The sequence below is a fragment of the Phodopus roborovskii genome, unplaced genomic scaffold (genome assembly GCF_943737965.1).
Source record: "Phodopus roborovskii unplaced genomic scaffold, PHOROB, whole genome shotgun sequence".
Taxonomy (NCBI): Eukaryota; Metazoa; Chordata; class Mammalia; order Rodentia; family Cricetidae; genus Phodopus; species Phodopus roborovskii.
This window is the reverse complement of record NW_026126566.1, coordinates 1,284,693-1,297,196: the sequence shown is the minus strand read 5'-3', so window position 1 is coordinate 1,297,196 and position 12,504 is coordinate 1,284,693. Positions and strand designations below refer to the sequence as shown.

Genomic DNA, 12,504 nt, shown 5'->3' with positions numbered 1-12,504 from the left:
CAGGAGGATGTGCACCCTATCATAAAATTCTTACCGAATGACAAGCTGAAAAATAGAGTTGAAGGGAACAATATACACACTGGCCCATCATTACCAAGAAGCTGGTCCAGAATGTGAAAGTTAACTGCCAGCCCTGAAGTCTGGTCTTTGAATGAGATGTAAGCATTAATTATAAAAGTTTAGAGATGGTAAAACGGAAAAAGAGCAAGATGTAGGGGGTGGCATATTTTGATACATACATTTCTTGCTGTTCCCTATTAATACTCTAGGAAATCCAAATTATAAAAAAACGAGACCTAGGCTGAGCACTACACAGTATTATTTCTTTTTCTCATATCCATTTTTCCTCAAAGGAAAACTAAGCAGGTTTATAAAACATTCTAAATTACTAGATAGATTTAATCTATTAAAATCACTGTGAAAAGACTGTTTTTAAAACATTAAATTTAGAAATTGGGCTTCCAAATGTTAGTTAGAATTCAATTTCCATAGTTGAACAACAAATCAGAGTAAAAGCATTAAGTCCAGCTTGCAGTTGACATTCTTTGTTTGTTAATTACCTAACACCATCTTTTCATAGCTATTTAAAGGTCGGTCTTCATTTCACAGTCCTATTAGCTTTAGGTAGCCAGACTAAAACTATGTTCTTACAACTCTTAAAAACCAAAGCTTTCAAATTTCAGTAGCCTGAAGAGTATATATGAAATGATTCTAATAAAATGTCTACGTGTAAATCATGGAAAGTAAATCAAAATCCACAGCTGATTGAACTCTTGAAGAGAGGCAGACGTAAGAGAAGCTTGTGAACTGTCCTACACACCCAGGAAGAACACAGGTGAGATGTGGAAATGAGCAGCTAAAATACATCTTCAGTTTTATTCATTTGGAGAGAGAAAAAGGAAGCTAAAAGATTATACCAGTAAGCATTACTCATGGGGGAGCTATGCCACCCTTTTCACTTAAAAAAGAACAAATTAGAACACAGACATGACAATGAAAATACTAGAGACCTACACTTCCAAATCTGATGGGAGTCTAGACAAAAGGCCATACAGTGTGTGATTCCAAGCATGCATTAGTCCACAGACTAGTGGACCAGCAGCCATCAGCAAGTGCAGGGAGGGTGGTATGAAGAGTGCATGGAGCTTTCAGAGATGATAATGTCCCAAAGCCACACAGCTAGGATGATTATATAAGGGTTAAAGTGAGAAGACCACTGCAGGAGTCACAATGTCAAGGTACACGGATTCGCACCAGTCAGATTTCTCCTTGTCTCAGAAGCCTGTGTACCTTGGCAAGGCGGCTCATCTGGTCTTCTGAGAGTGTGCTGCTTGTTCGGCCAGGAGTTCTTGTGGGTTCAGAGCCATCTGCCTCCACGTTAGGCCAGACTTTCAAGTCATGCATTCCTTGGCGAAACATGCTATAAGGAAAAAAGTTCAGAAGTAAACCGAGGCAGTTCATCGTAAACAAATGTGAGCCAAGCTTGCCAAGGCTCCAAGTCCCCCATGATTTGTGCAGCCCTGAGCTAAGCTGCTAGAAATCCATAAATCTCTCCTCAGGGCACTCTTTCTCCCTTAGATAATCAGAAATGAGAGACCTCTATAGAAATGATCTAAAGCCAATGCATGTGCTATCAGAGTGGAGGGAACTCATTCCTGGGCAGACTTAAACAAATGTGTACCTCTTTCTTATATGGCTCCACAGCAAACCAAGGTTATGACCCTGAGCCTAAGTGAGCAGTAACTTACAAGAACTTAAGTGATCACAAAGCAGCTAGACATCGTCCAGTCTCATCCAAGAACAGACTTCCCCACAGTTACACCAATGTAACCCTACTTCAGTCAGCCTTCCACAGTCTACATAAGCTATCACCCCCTGGTACAACGGGGCCACATACAATCCATGCAGAAGTGCACACAAATGGCTGGAAGATGCATGAGGGAACAGTGTGAATCAAAGGTGAGGGTCCAGTGGCTTTCCCTACATCCTCCCTCTATGAAGAGTGGCAAGTCAACATGGCCAATCAAAGCGGATCCCTCCCTGCAAGTATTCAAAGTTGTTCTGAGAAAAATTGCGTCAGCCATGCTCGGAGGACAGCACCCAACAAGCACCTCAGCAGCCATCTTAGAATAGTAGGAACTAAATTTCTATCCAACACAACTATATTACATTTACAGGGTGGAAATGAGAACTGCTAAGTCATATAATTTTTCTGTAAGCCTGCCTGGGTTAAGATACCAACAGTACTATCTATGGCATGTGTGGTTGTGACCATGAATAGATAATTTTGACGCCTTAGAATACATCAGGTTTCTCATTAAGAAAAATATCATATTAAAGATTTTCTTAAGTTATTACAAGAACACAAGCACGAGCTCTTACAAGGATAAATGTCTTTCTCTTTTAATATCAAACAGATCAGATAATAGGGCCGGAGGATCACAGATTCTAGACTTACACCGGCAATCTAATGAGACCCTGTCTCAAACAAAACAAAATGCAGAACCAACCTTAAAGCAAGCTCTGAGCAACCGGCTCCAGTGAAGTCACTGACAGCATCACTAACAGTGCGTGCCCTCAGAAACAGCACCTTCAGAAACAGCACCACCCCTCCACTCCCTCTACCTCTCTGCTCTTCAGTCAATACACTGGCTGAATTCAACTAGAAACATATTTGGCAGGAAGTCATTCTACTAAATGATTCAGGCATCTTGGGATAGATCTAGAAAAGAGTTTACAACAGGTTTCGGGAAGGGGTATGATGAGTGCTGGTGATGATGAATCTATCACACCACTTTCTTTGGACACTAATGGAAACTTGCCTAAAATGGCAGAGTCCCCAAGTGGGGAGGCAGATGTGCAGAGCATTATGTCCACTTGGGAAATTAAGTCAAACAGACTAGACAGGGGACCAGCGCAGCGGGCCCTCCTTCACCTCCATCAGAGGCTCAGTACCAGCTGCCAATGTGACTCTAGCTGGCAGGGCCATGGCACTGTAGCAGCCACCACCATGACTTCAGAATTCACACACCTGCACATCATCTGCAGTTTGCCTATTTCTACCAATCCAAGTAATAACCAGTCTGCTCTTAAGCTACTTAGAAATCTCTGAAGCTGGATGTTTAAGTTAAAGACAGTTTGCTTCTGCAGAACTATTTTAAAAGATCAGTTTTAAATTATTTATTAGCACTCTCTAAGAAGTTCTCCCTCACTGACTCACATGTACCAAACAGATGTTGGCAAGGAGCACAAGCTGGAAACCACTGTGCCAACTTCCAGTATTAGAAGCTTTAAGGAACACTTTTCCAGGCTATTTTACTAAGTGCATGCCAGGGTCCTTTGGAAGAAGAGGCCAGCAATAACATTTTATTGTTAAACAAACATCTGAGAAAATTATGGACAAAGCAGTGTTACCCACAACTGCACAACTGTCATGCATAGGACATGGCTACACAGAATGAATGGATTTTATAAGATTTTAAATCTTAGTTCATGGCAAGCCAACAAATTAAACTCCTAATTTTACTACTAACTTTATGGAGAATTCTTATTTAATTTGTCTTTCAGACACATTTTCCACTTCCTTTGGATGGGGGGGAGGCAAAAGAAACTTCACTCAATAAGTTATACAAAGAATTATAGACATGCTTTGCCTGGGTCTAGGCCTCTGAGTCTGCCTGATCCTCTCATCCAAGTATCCTCCCTAAGCTGCAGACCTAGCCCAGGTCAAACAGCCAGTGTCCCTGCAGTCTCTAGCCATCTGTATGACCCTCCTAGCCTATAAGATCCCTCCCAGCCTGGCAATAACTTCCAGGCCCACCCCACACAAATTAAGCCTATCCATCCAGCAGAAGCCATGGAGGAAGGTTGCTTACTGGCTTGCACCTCCAGGCTTTCTCAGCATGCTTACTTACACAACTCAGGCTCACCTGCCTTGGGCTTGCACTACCTACAATAAGCTGAGTCCTTCAACATCAATCATTAATCAACTAACCTATACATGTAAAATATTCGCTAGTTTCAGTAAATGTACTAGATACTCACTATAAACTATGAAGTGGCTATTATTTCATTTTACAGGTGAAGAAACAAAGGCTCATTAACCTGCCCCAGACTGAAGAAACTGCATCTAAAGCTGGGTAACTGGCTCTGCAGCCTCCGTCCCTCACACACTCCACTACGTTACTATGCTGCGTGTCTTAGGTACAGATGTAATGACAGGATTTTTAAACTCACCAGAGATGACGGTTTATGTAAAGAAACTGAGACAAATGTGTACAGATTTGAGCTTTTGTTGTTGTTAAAAGTCGACTCATAATGCACCACCCTATTTTAAAGTTTAGATCAATTTCAGATCTAAATATAAAGGGAAGAAAGGCCCCCATAAATCCAATTTAGTAAATATATGTCTCATAGAACAAACCAAAACAAATATTTTAAAGTAATTTTTTTACCACAGTACACAAATGGCCAATTTCCATTATCGACCAAGACTCTTCACACATGACTAAGAAAATAACAATTAGAAAGAAGGCACTTTTAGCTGGGCATGGTGGTGCATACCTTAAAAATCCCAGAATTCAGGAGGCAGAGACGGGCAGACCTTTGCAACTGCAAACCCAGATTAATCTATAGAGTGAGTTCTAGACTACCACGGCTGTACAGTCAAATCCTGTTTCAACAACATCAAAAAGGGAACTTCTTGTGTGAATAACTATAATTTTTTTAAAAAAATGAACAAAATGTATCATTAAATCAATTTACAGAAAATACTCAAGAAACCTATTAAGATAATTTTCATTTGTATTTATCAATATGTAAAGTAACATTTTTAAACTATAAAATGGAAAAAAATGAGGTATCTTGTAAAAGCCCAAACATTAGTCACTAGGACTTTCCAGAGAAGGGGACTGCATCTTTCAGTTTCCAGGTCTGGACCCTAAGTTATCATCCCAATGACTCCATTCTAATAGAAATGACACTAGCATTCACTTAACACCAGAGAATACAAAATGTGTTTCTTTATTCATTTAGCTGCTGAGATGGTTACTTTTGACTATCAAATTTATAGGATGTAGAACCTGCTAAGAGACAAATTTTGAGCCATGTCTATGAGGCAGTGTCTAGGCTGGGTTAACTCAGCTAACCAAGGTTGGCAACAGTGTTCTACAAGCTGGTATCCCAGACTACACGAACAGAGAGAGGGAAGGTAAACTGATCCTCAGCTTTCATATCTTTGTTTCTGACTGCAGATGTAATGGGACCAGCTGCTTCACATTCCTGCATCCTTCCCCACCCATGATGGAGCATACCCTCAAACTTATGGTGTTGCTTTTGTCAGGAATATAGTCACTGATTTAGCAGTGAGAATAGTTACTAACACAGCAAATCCTGTAGGAAATCCAATTTTGTGAAAGGCCTCTGTATGTACCTAACTGGTTTTCACAGAGAAACCAGACTGCATCAACAATCAGTTCTCCAGGAAAGAAAAAGAAACGGCCCTCTGTGGGCTAGTAGGCAGAGCGCTTACCCATATTTGCCAAAGAGTGACACAGTTGTTCCTCCCACCGGCACAGCTTTTCCTGGTCCATACACATCCCATATAGTCAAGGCCACCTGGGCATTCCTGGGCAGGTCAGGGTATTTCACAGGAAGTTTTAGCCATTCATTCCAACTATGGAAACAAAGTCAATGGAATAAATAAGCATCTTTCCTTCAAATTAACCCATAAAAGATGGTTCAGTCAGATGAGAAGGCTCTAAAAAGATTAGGTTTGTATGCTAAAAAGTAATATGGAAATCCCCTCAATTTTGCATGTTCAAATATAAGCACATGACTTTTGAATATAAGCTTCTGAAAAACAGCACTGATATGTAGTCAGGACACACAAGCTGAGCAGTTGTGACACGCCTATAATCCCAGAATTTAGCATGCGGCAGAAGGATTATTACTGTTAGTTCAAGGCCAGACTAGAGAGATTTGAGAGTTTGCTTGAGTCCAGCTCAAGCTACAAAGTGATACCCATTTCCCACCCCCAACTCTAAATAAGTAACTAAATAAACAAATAAACAAACAGAAAGAATGAAAAAGTTGTATCACTAAGATGTATGGAAACAGAACAGCAGCAAAATAAAGGTAAACAAACAAATCTGGAAACATGTTCCAACATGTCAAAAAGTTTAAGCCAAACTCTCCTTTTCTTTAAAAATTCTCCAGAACACAACTTTACATTACGAAACAACTAAGTCATAGTGCAATTATAAAATGATCATTCATGGTATGTTATGGCATTCCTGAGGATAATAAGACAACCCAAAATAACCAAAACCTCATGAAGCCAAAGCTAACTTGCTTTTATAACACTTGGACATCACCAACTTGCACATATTTTCTATCCCATTAAGTTCTTTCTTATTAAAGATTTTTACACTATATTTTGATTACTGCACCTCGACTTATTTTACTGGCACTAATGACATTTCACCATTAGCATTCTATACTTCCTAAAAATGCCTGCAGATGTTAAATGCTAAATTTGTTAATGTGTGTTTGTTAGTAATACAGAGTAATACAGGAGTATATGCTCAACTTTGTAAATATTCTTCTGCATTTAAAATGGATTCATTTGATAATTTCCACTCCCTTAAACAGATGGCTTCTAAAGTCCCAAAAGAATTCTATACAAATAACATGAATACCCAGAAAGTGGACAGAATTCTCTCTATTCACTCACAATTGCCCTTGAAGCAGCTTATCGTAGATAAAACATACATGCATCAGTAAGGAACAACAAAATTTTCAAAGACTCAACAAAAGTATTTATGGCCACTGTTAATTTTTGAAACTCCAGGAAAGTTAGAGATTGTCCATCAATTCTGATTAGAAGCAAAACATCATCAAATCTTTTTTATATTAAATTCTTAAATCCAAATTGCACATTTAAGAAAGTCATTGTCTCTACAGATGAGTATATAAGCAACTAAGTTAATTACTACTCACATGGCAGAACAGACTTAAAAGAAATAATGAACACTTGTGGATGAAGAAACCACAGCAGTTGATTCACATGGAGAAAATTAACATGAGGCAAAGCTAAAGAAAAACATTAGTGCCAATATTCAAATTATCTGTGGAATTTTTCATCCCTTTGTCTACTCTTTATATTCTGGAAGACAGTGCCTTGATCAAGTGGTCCTTACCTCAAATCTTCTGCTATTTATCTCCTTGCCCCAAGATCTCTTTATACCAAAGTAACTTCAGTTTAATGTGTTTTACAGGCTGCGTTTCTGCAGCTCAGGTTGTAGAGGACAGTGGTTTTTTGGCTAGCACATGTAAGAGCTAATGCAGACATTGCAAAACCTATGAAATGATCTATTCAATCACCAAAAGGCTGTGTGTTCTCTTATTCCATATTATGTCATCTAATTCTCCATTCCATCACTACTAGCCCAATCTCTAAAACTCCCTGTCCAAGGTACAAGACCTAAATCTGGACACTGCAATCCCATCATGACCCCTACTGGACTTATTCTCTAGACAGATTAATACACTTTGCGATGGAAATTGTTAAATTAATGCTAGCCTGTTATTCTCTGCCCCAACTTCTTGCTTGATCTCTCACTCTTTCTTTCTTGGTCTCTGTTTCAAATGTTTTAGAAAACAGGAGAGAACCTAAACATTTCTTAAAATATAAGGGACTGGGGCTGTACCTCAGTATTAGAGTACCTACCTAGCATGCACATGGTTGTGAGTTCAATCCAGTATTGTGAAGAAAAAGAAAGGAAGGAAGGAAGGACGGACGGAGGGAAGGACGGACGGAGGGAGGGAGGGGGGAGGGAGGGAGGAAAGAAACAACTGCCTAAAGAATGATCATAAAAACATTAACAATGCCAAATCTCTTAATTTGAAATAAAACTAAAAAACGAGACCTTGAAGATCAGAATTAACTGTGATTAAGGTCAGAGAACAACTTTCAAGACACAGTTCTCTCCCTCCAAAATGTAGAGTCCAGGGATAGAACTCCGGGCGTCAGGTTTGATGGAGGTGACAACTCACTGGGCCACCACAGCCTCCTTCTTTATGAGATCTTACTATGGGACATGACATGGGAGGATGCATTAAGATTAGACTTGGACACAATATGGGTCAATTTCTTATTAGAACTCACACAAGTCACATCAGACATTTAGTTAATGCAGAACCTTATTGTACCCCTAAAAACATCAACCAAATCAAAGAAACACAACAATTCAAGTAGTAAGAGTTCTCTTACAAAATAACTTCCCCTAGTTTATAGACTGCTTCTGGTAGGTAACTACTTATACAGGACAATAGAGGTATAAAATGTTTACTCACCATTTTTATTTTGGTGAGTTAGGCAATAAATTTGCCTTTCAAATACTAATAGCAGACTGCACAAAATGTTTTATCTCAATTTCAGTCTATTTTTTTTAATACCTACTCTCTTGTTATATACTATTTTCTCAATCTTTTCTACAGTTGTCTTAGATCATTCAGTAATCAATGTTTTTTTTTTTCCTAATTTTACAACCTTGCAAACATATAATAGTGAGGAAAACAAAAAAGAATGAAAGAGCTAACAGTTGTTTTTGTTCTAAGTTCTTTTTGGCAGTGTGAGGAACAGACAATAAAATTTTTCCATAGCAAAGGAAAAAAAATGCTATTCACCAAAGACTATGACATTCTACATCTAAATGAGGAACTCTGGTCCACTGTTTTAGATGTAATGATGGTACTATAATCATGTTTTTGTTGTGTTTTGTTTTTATTTTTTGAATTAAGGTCGAACTAAGAGCAAGCTGACCTCAAATTCACAGAGATAACTCTCCTATAGCCTTCTGAGTGCGGGGAGTAAAGAAATGCATCACCATGCTTGGCCATATTATTTTCTGTGTTTTTGTATAGTTGAAATTTTCCACAATAAAATGTATTAAGTATATATGTGTTGTGTAGAAAACTAGAGAAATTATACTATTGAAATAGTTAATTTGGATGTAGTTAGACCAGTAATGTTCAAGTCTTTCCCAGATTCTGGTATATCAACAGAGATGTGTTACTGTGCACATGGCCATGTCATGTCTCCCACGACACTGAGAGTATACATCATTCTTTATGGGCACACACTTGGGGCTGGAGAGACAACCCTGTGGTCAAGAATACTAACAAGTCTTATAGATAGATCATCTGGGTTCAGTTCCCAGCACTCATGTGGTAGCTCACAGCTATCTGTAACTCCAGTTCCAGGGAATTCAACACTTCTCACTATATAAATACATATACATACATACATGCATATATACATACATACATACAGGCACAAAAACACTTCATACACACATTAAAAAAATGTAGGAAATATCTATGCATCAGTCATCCCACATGATTGGAAGAAAAATGACTGGACACTAAAAATGCCCCATAAAAAATTTATCAGTACACTAGATTAAAGATCCTCAATTCTATTTGGAAAAACAATTTCCTGTTATCTTACATTGGCCCTACATGCCAATGTATACTGCTAATATACCATGCAAATAAATGCATACACTATGAACCAAAACCAAAGTTTCACTTGGAAAACAATAAAGTGCATAAATCTTACTTGAGCATATGATATAAGATCTACTTCTAAAGATCAAAACAACAGGTTGCTGATTTCAAACTATCTGAAGTATTTGTGTTACAGGCCACAGAATAGTAGAGAGGGTCCAGACATGGCTGTGTTCTGGCTCATGTTGTAAAACAGTAAAATACTTATTTTGCAAAATGTCAACATACTAAATACAAACATGAAGTCACTACCACATCAACACAACTATTTTTGCATGTGTAATACACGCTTTCAACAGTCTAACTAATATTTACAGTTTATAGTTTCTATTTATAGTTTCACAGGTATACAATTAAGAAACTTGGTAATTCCTGTTAAGTTGCCTCTACATAGAACATTATTAAGGCTATGGAAGAAGTCTATAGTCTTTCACATGGTAAATGAAAAAATAACAAAGAAAAATCTTACTTCCATCTTGTACTAAATGCCTTGTAGGATGTTCTGACTGGTAAGGCCAGAGGCTTCCCTTCAGCAAAAACTTGACAAGTCACATAGAGGTCAGAGCATGTTTCTTGGTACAGCCCAGAAAACTTGAGCATTGGATCTTCTAGAACAGCTTTGTAGCTTTTTTGTTCTCTCTTCCCTTCCAAGCTTCCTCTGAAATCACAAACATATGAATTCAGACATAGTTTTAAAAGACACATGGATACATAAAAATATACAAAGTTTATATCTGTTAAAGTAACAATAAATTATCGAATAATAACTTCCAATTTCTAAAAGTAAAGTCACTTTTACAAAATGTAAGGAACTCTTAAAAATCCTAACAATGGTAGGCTTATTCTAACTTCATTAAAAAATTTCTCTTCTCTGAGCTTCATTTTAAACTCTGCCACCCACTCTTGAGCCAGGTTTACGAATAATTTTTACTGATTCCCTAGGACAGAGCTAGGTTTCTTTCTGAGTTCAAGACCAGCCTGGTCTACGAAGAGAGTTCCAGGACAGTCAAAAACAAACAAACAAAACTAAACAAAAATTTACTGATTTCAAATTGACAACTTACTTACCCAATTTTACGCAAACATTCAATATATTGGTACAGAGACTAGAAACATAAGGTACACAATACAGCATAACAAGAAACTGTTAAGCCACATGTGCTAGCACACACCTTAAATTCTAGCACTCAGGGGGCAGAGACAGACAGATCTACATAGTATGCTCTAGGTAGGCCAGAGAGAGACACATAGTGAAAATCTGTCTTAAAACTTACTCTTACCTAGGTATTGTCTTTTTTTTTCCATACTCATATGGAATATGCTCATATTACCTCACCATTTCATAATACAAAAAAAAAAAAAAAACAAACAAAAAACACCATAGTGTTGTAGGCCATACTGGATATGTATGGGCACTAGTAAGGAAGCAGAAGAATGTCTTTGATATAAATATTACATTAGTCATCACACTAGGAATCCGAGGTGTGCTTTTAAAAGCCACATTCTCATTTTATAAATGAAGAAGTAGAAACTCGGAGATCTCAGTCATTATACAACATGGGAAAGTTAATTGCTGAGAAAAACAAAACAACAAACAACAACAAACAAAAACAGAGCAAAGAGTCCAAAGCCAACTGTTTTCCCATCACAAGAGAACCCCACACGGCCTCTCTGTCTCTTAGATGTCTAAAATAAGGCTGTTTAATGGCGTGCAGGAGGTAGGAGCAAAAGAGGTAAAACAAACAAACAAACAAACAGCATACACAATTTGTTCCCTCCATGTAGGAGTTTCAATTCCTCACCATCAAATGGCGCTCACCAGATACAGCCCTCAAATTTGTGTCCCTATCCTCAAGAAATGGCACTGGTCAAAGTTATGACAATATGTAAACTACACAGCAAAATTGGTGTTGCCTCGAAAGGTGAGCGTCACTATTTATCCAAGTGTTTCTACAGTTCTGAAGTTACAATCTCTGAGGACTTCTTCCCATAAGGGTCGACCTTTATTTTAAACAATATCCCAAGGAATTACTAAAAAGACTCGGTCTCCGACTCCCTCTCAACGTCTCTACATTTAAAATGTCAAACTGTCCAAAGGTTCGATCATCTCACAAGTAGTTAAAACTGCACGCATCTTCACGATTTCCGAAAGCCCCGTTCCGCCTTCCAGCCCTGCTCTAAAGGAAGGCGCTTCTTCCTCTTCCTAAGGCGGGGAATTATGTTTCCTAAGATTTGACTTCTTCTTGCATAAAAAGTGCATGGCACCACTCTCACAAACGCGGAAAATGCAAAGAGCTCCGAGCCGCTCTGGGCGCTTGTGTGCGGGTTCCTGCAGATTCCCTTCAAGGAGCAGCCCCTCTCCCGGGCCCCAGCCCGCCCCTCGCCGCCCTCTCGCCCCCGTGGCTCTCACATTTTCAGCTGCACATTGATGTCCAGGTCACAGCTGTAGATGTAGTGGAATTTCTCTGCCTCCCCCATGGCCAGCTCGCAGAGCAGAAGCCACACAGACAGCCAGGCACAGGAAAGACTCCAAGGCTCCGCCGCTGCCTCAAAACACAGCAACTTCCTGTTCCGCCCCTCCGCCCGGAACCTAGCAATCCCTGTCCTTTACGTAAGCAATGCGACGGAACAGCCTCTGGGCGGGCTGCTGTACGCATGTGCAAGAAGAGAAGAGCCTGCCATCTTTCTTAAGGGCAAATGGGAAGGCAGGAAGCATGGTTTATGTGGTTACATACCAGTCTTCCTGCTTTGACAAAACTTTTTTATTTTTTTTTAATGAGTCAGAAGTTAGGCTGGAAAAAAAAAAAAAAAAAAAAAAAGAAATAACATTCACCTAGTGTAAGAAAAACAGAGAATCACAAAACAATTTTGCCTAATTTATATTCAGTTTCCATTTAAGAGGGAGAGAGTGAGAGAGAGAGAGAAGAGAGAGAA

The 12,504-nt window shown here is 38.8% G+C and overlaps 1 protein-coding gene across 1 annotated transcript in view; it reads right to left on the bottom strand.

Annotated features, from left to right (window-relative positions):
• The window catches only part of Pik3c3 (phosphatidylinositol 3-kinase catalytic subunit type 3), a 76,139-nt gene extending 64,056 nt beyond the window's left edge, over positions 1–12,083 (bottom strand). The window contains exons 1-4 of the mRNA XM_051202278.1: positions 11,981–12,083; positions 10,040–10,228; positions 5,531–5,674; positions 1,291–1,420 (exon numbers count right to left, since the gene is read on the bottom strand). Of these exons, the coding sequence (XP_051058235.1) occupies positions 1,291–1,420; positions 5,531–5,674; positions 10,040–10,228; positions 11,981–12,048 (531 nt within the window). The 5' untranslated portion in view covers positions 12,049–12,083. The remainder of the gene's footprint in view (positions 1–1,290; positions 1,421–5,530; positions 5,675–10,039; positions 10,229–11,980) is intronic.
• Positions 12,084–12,504: the final 421 nt, after the last annotated feature.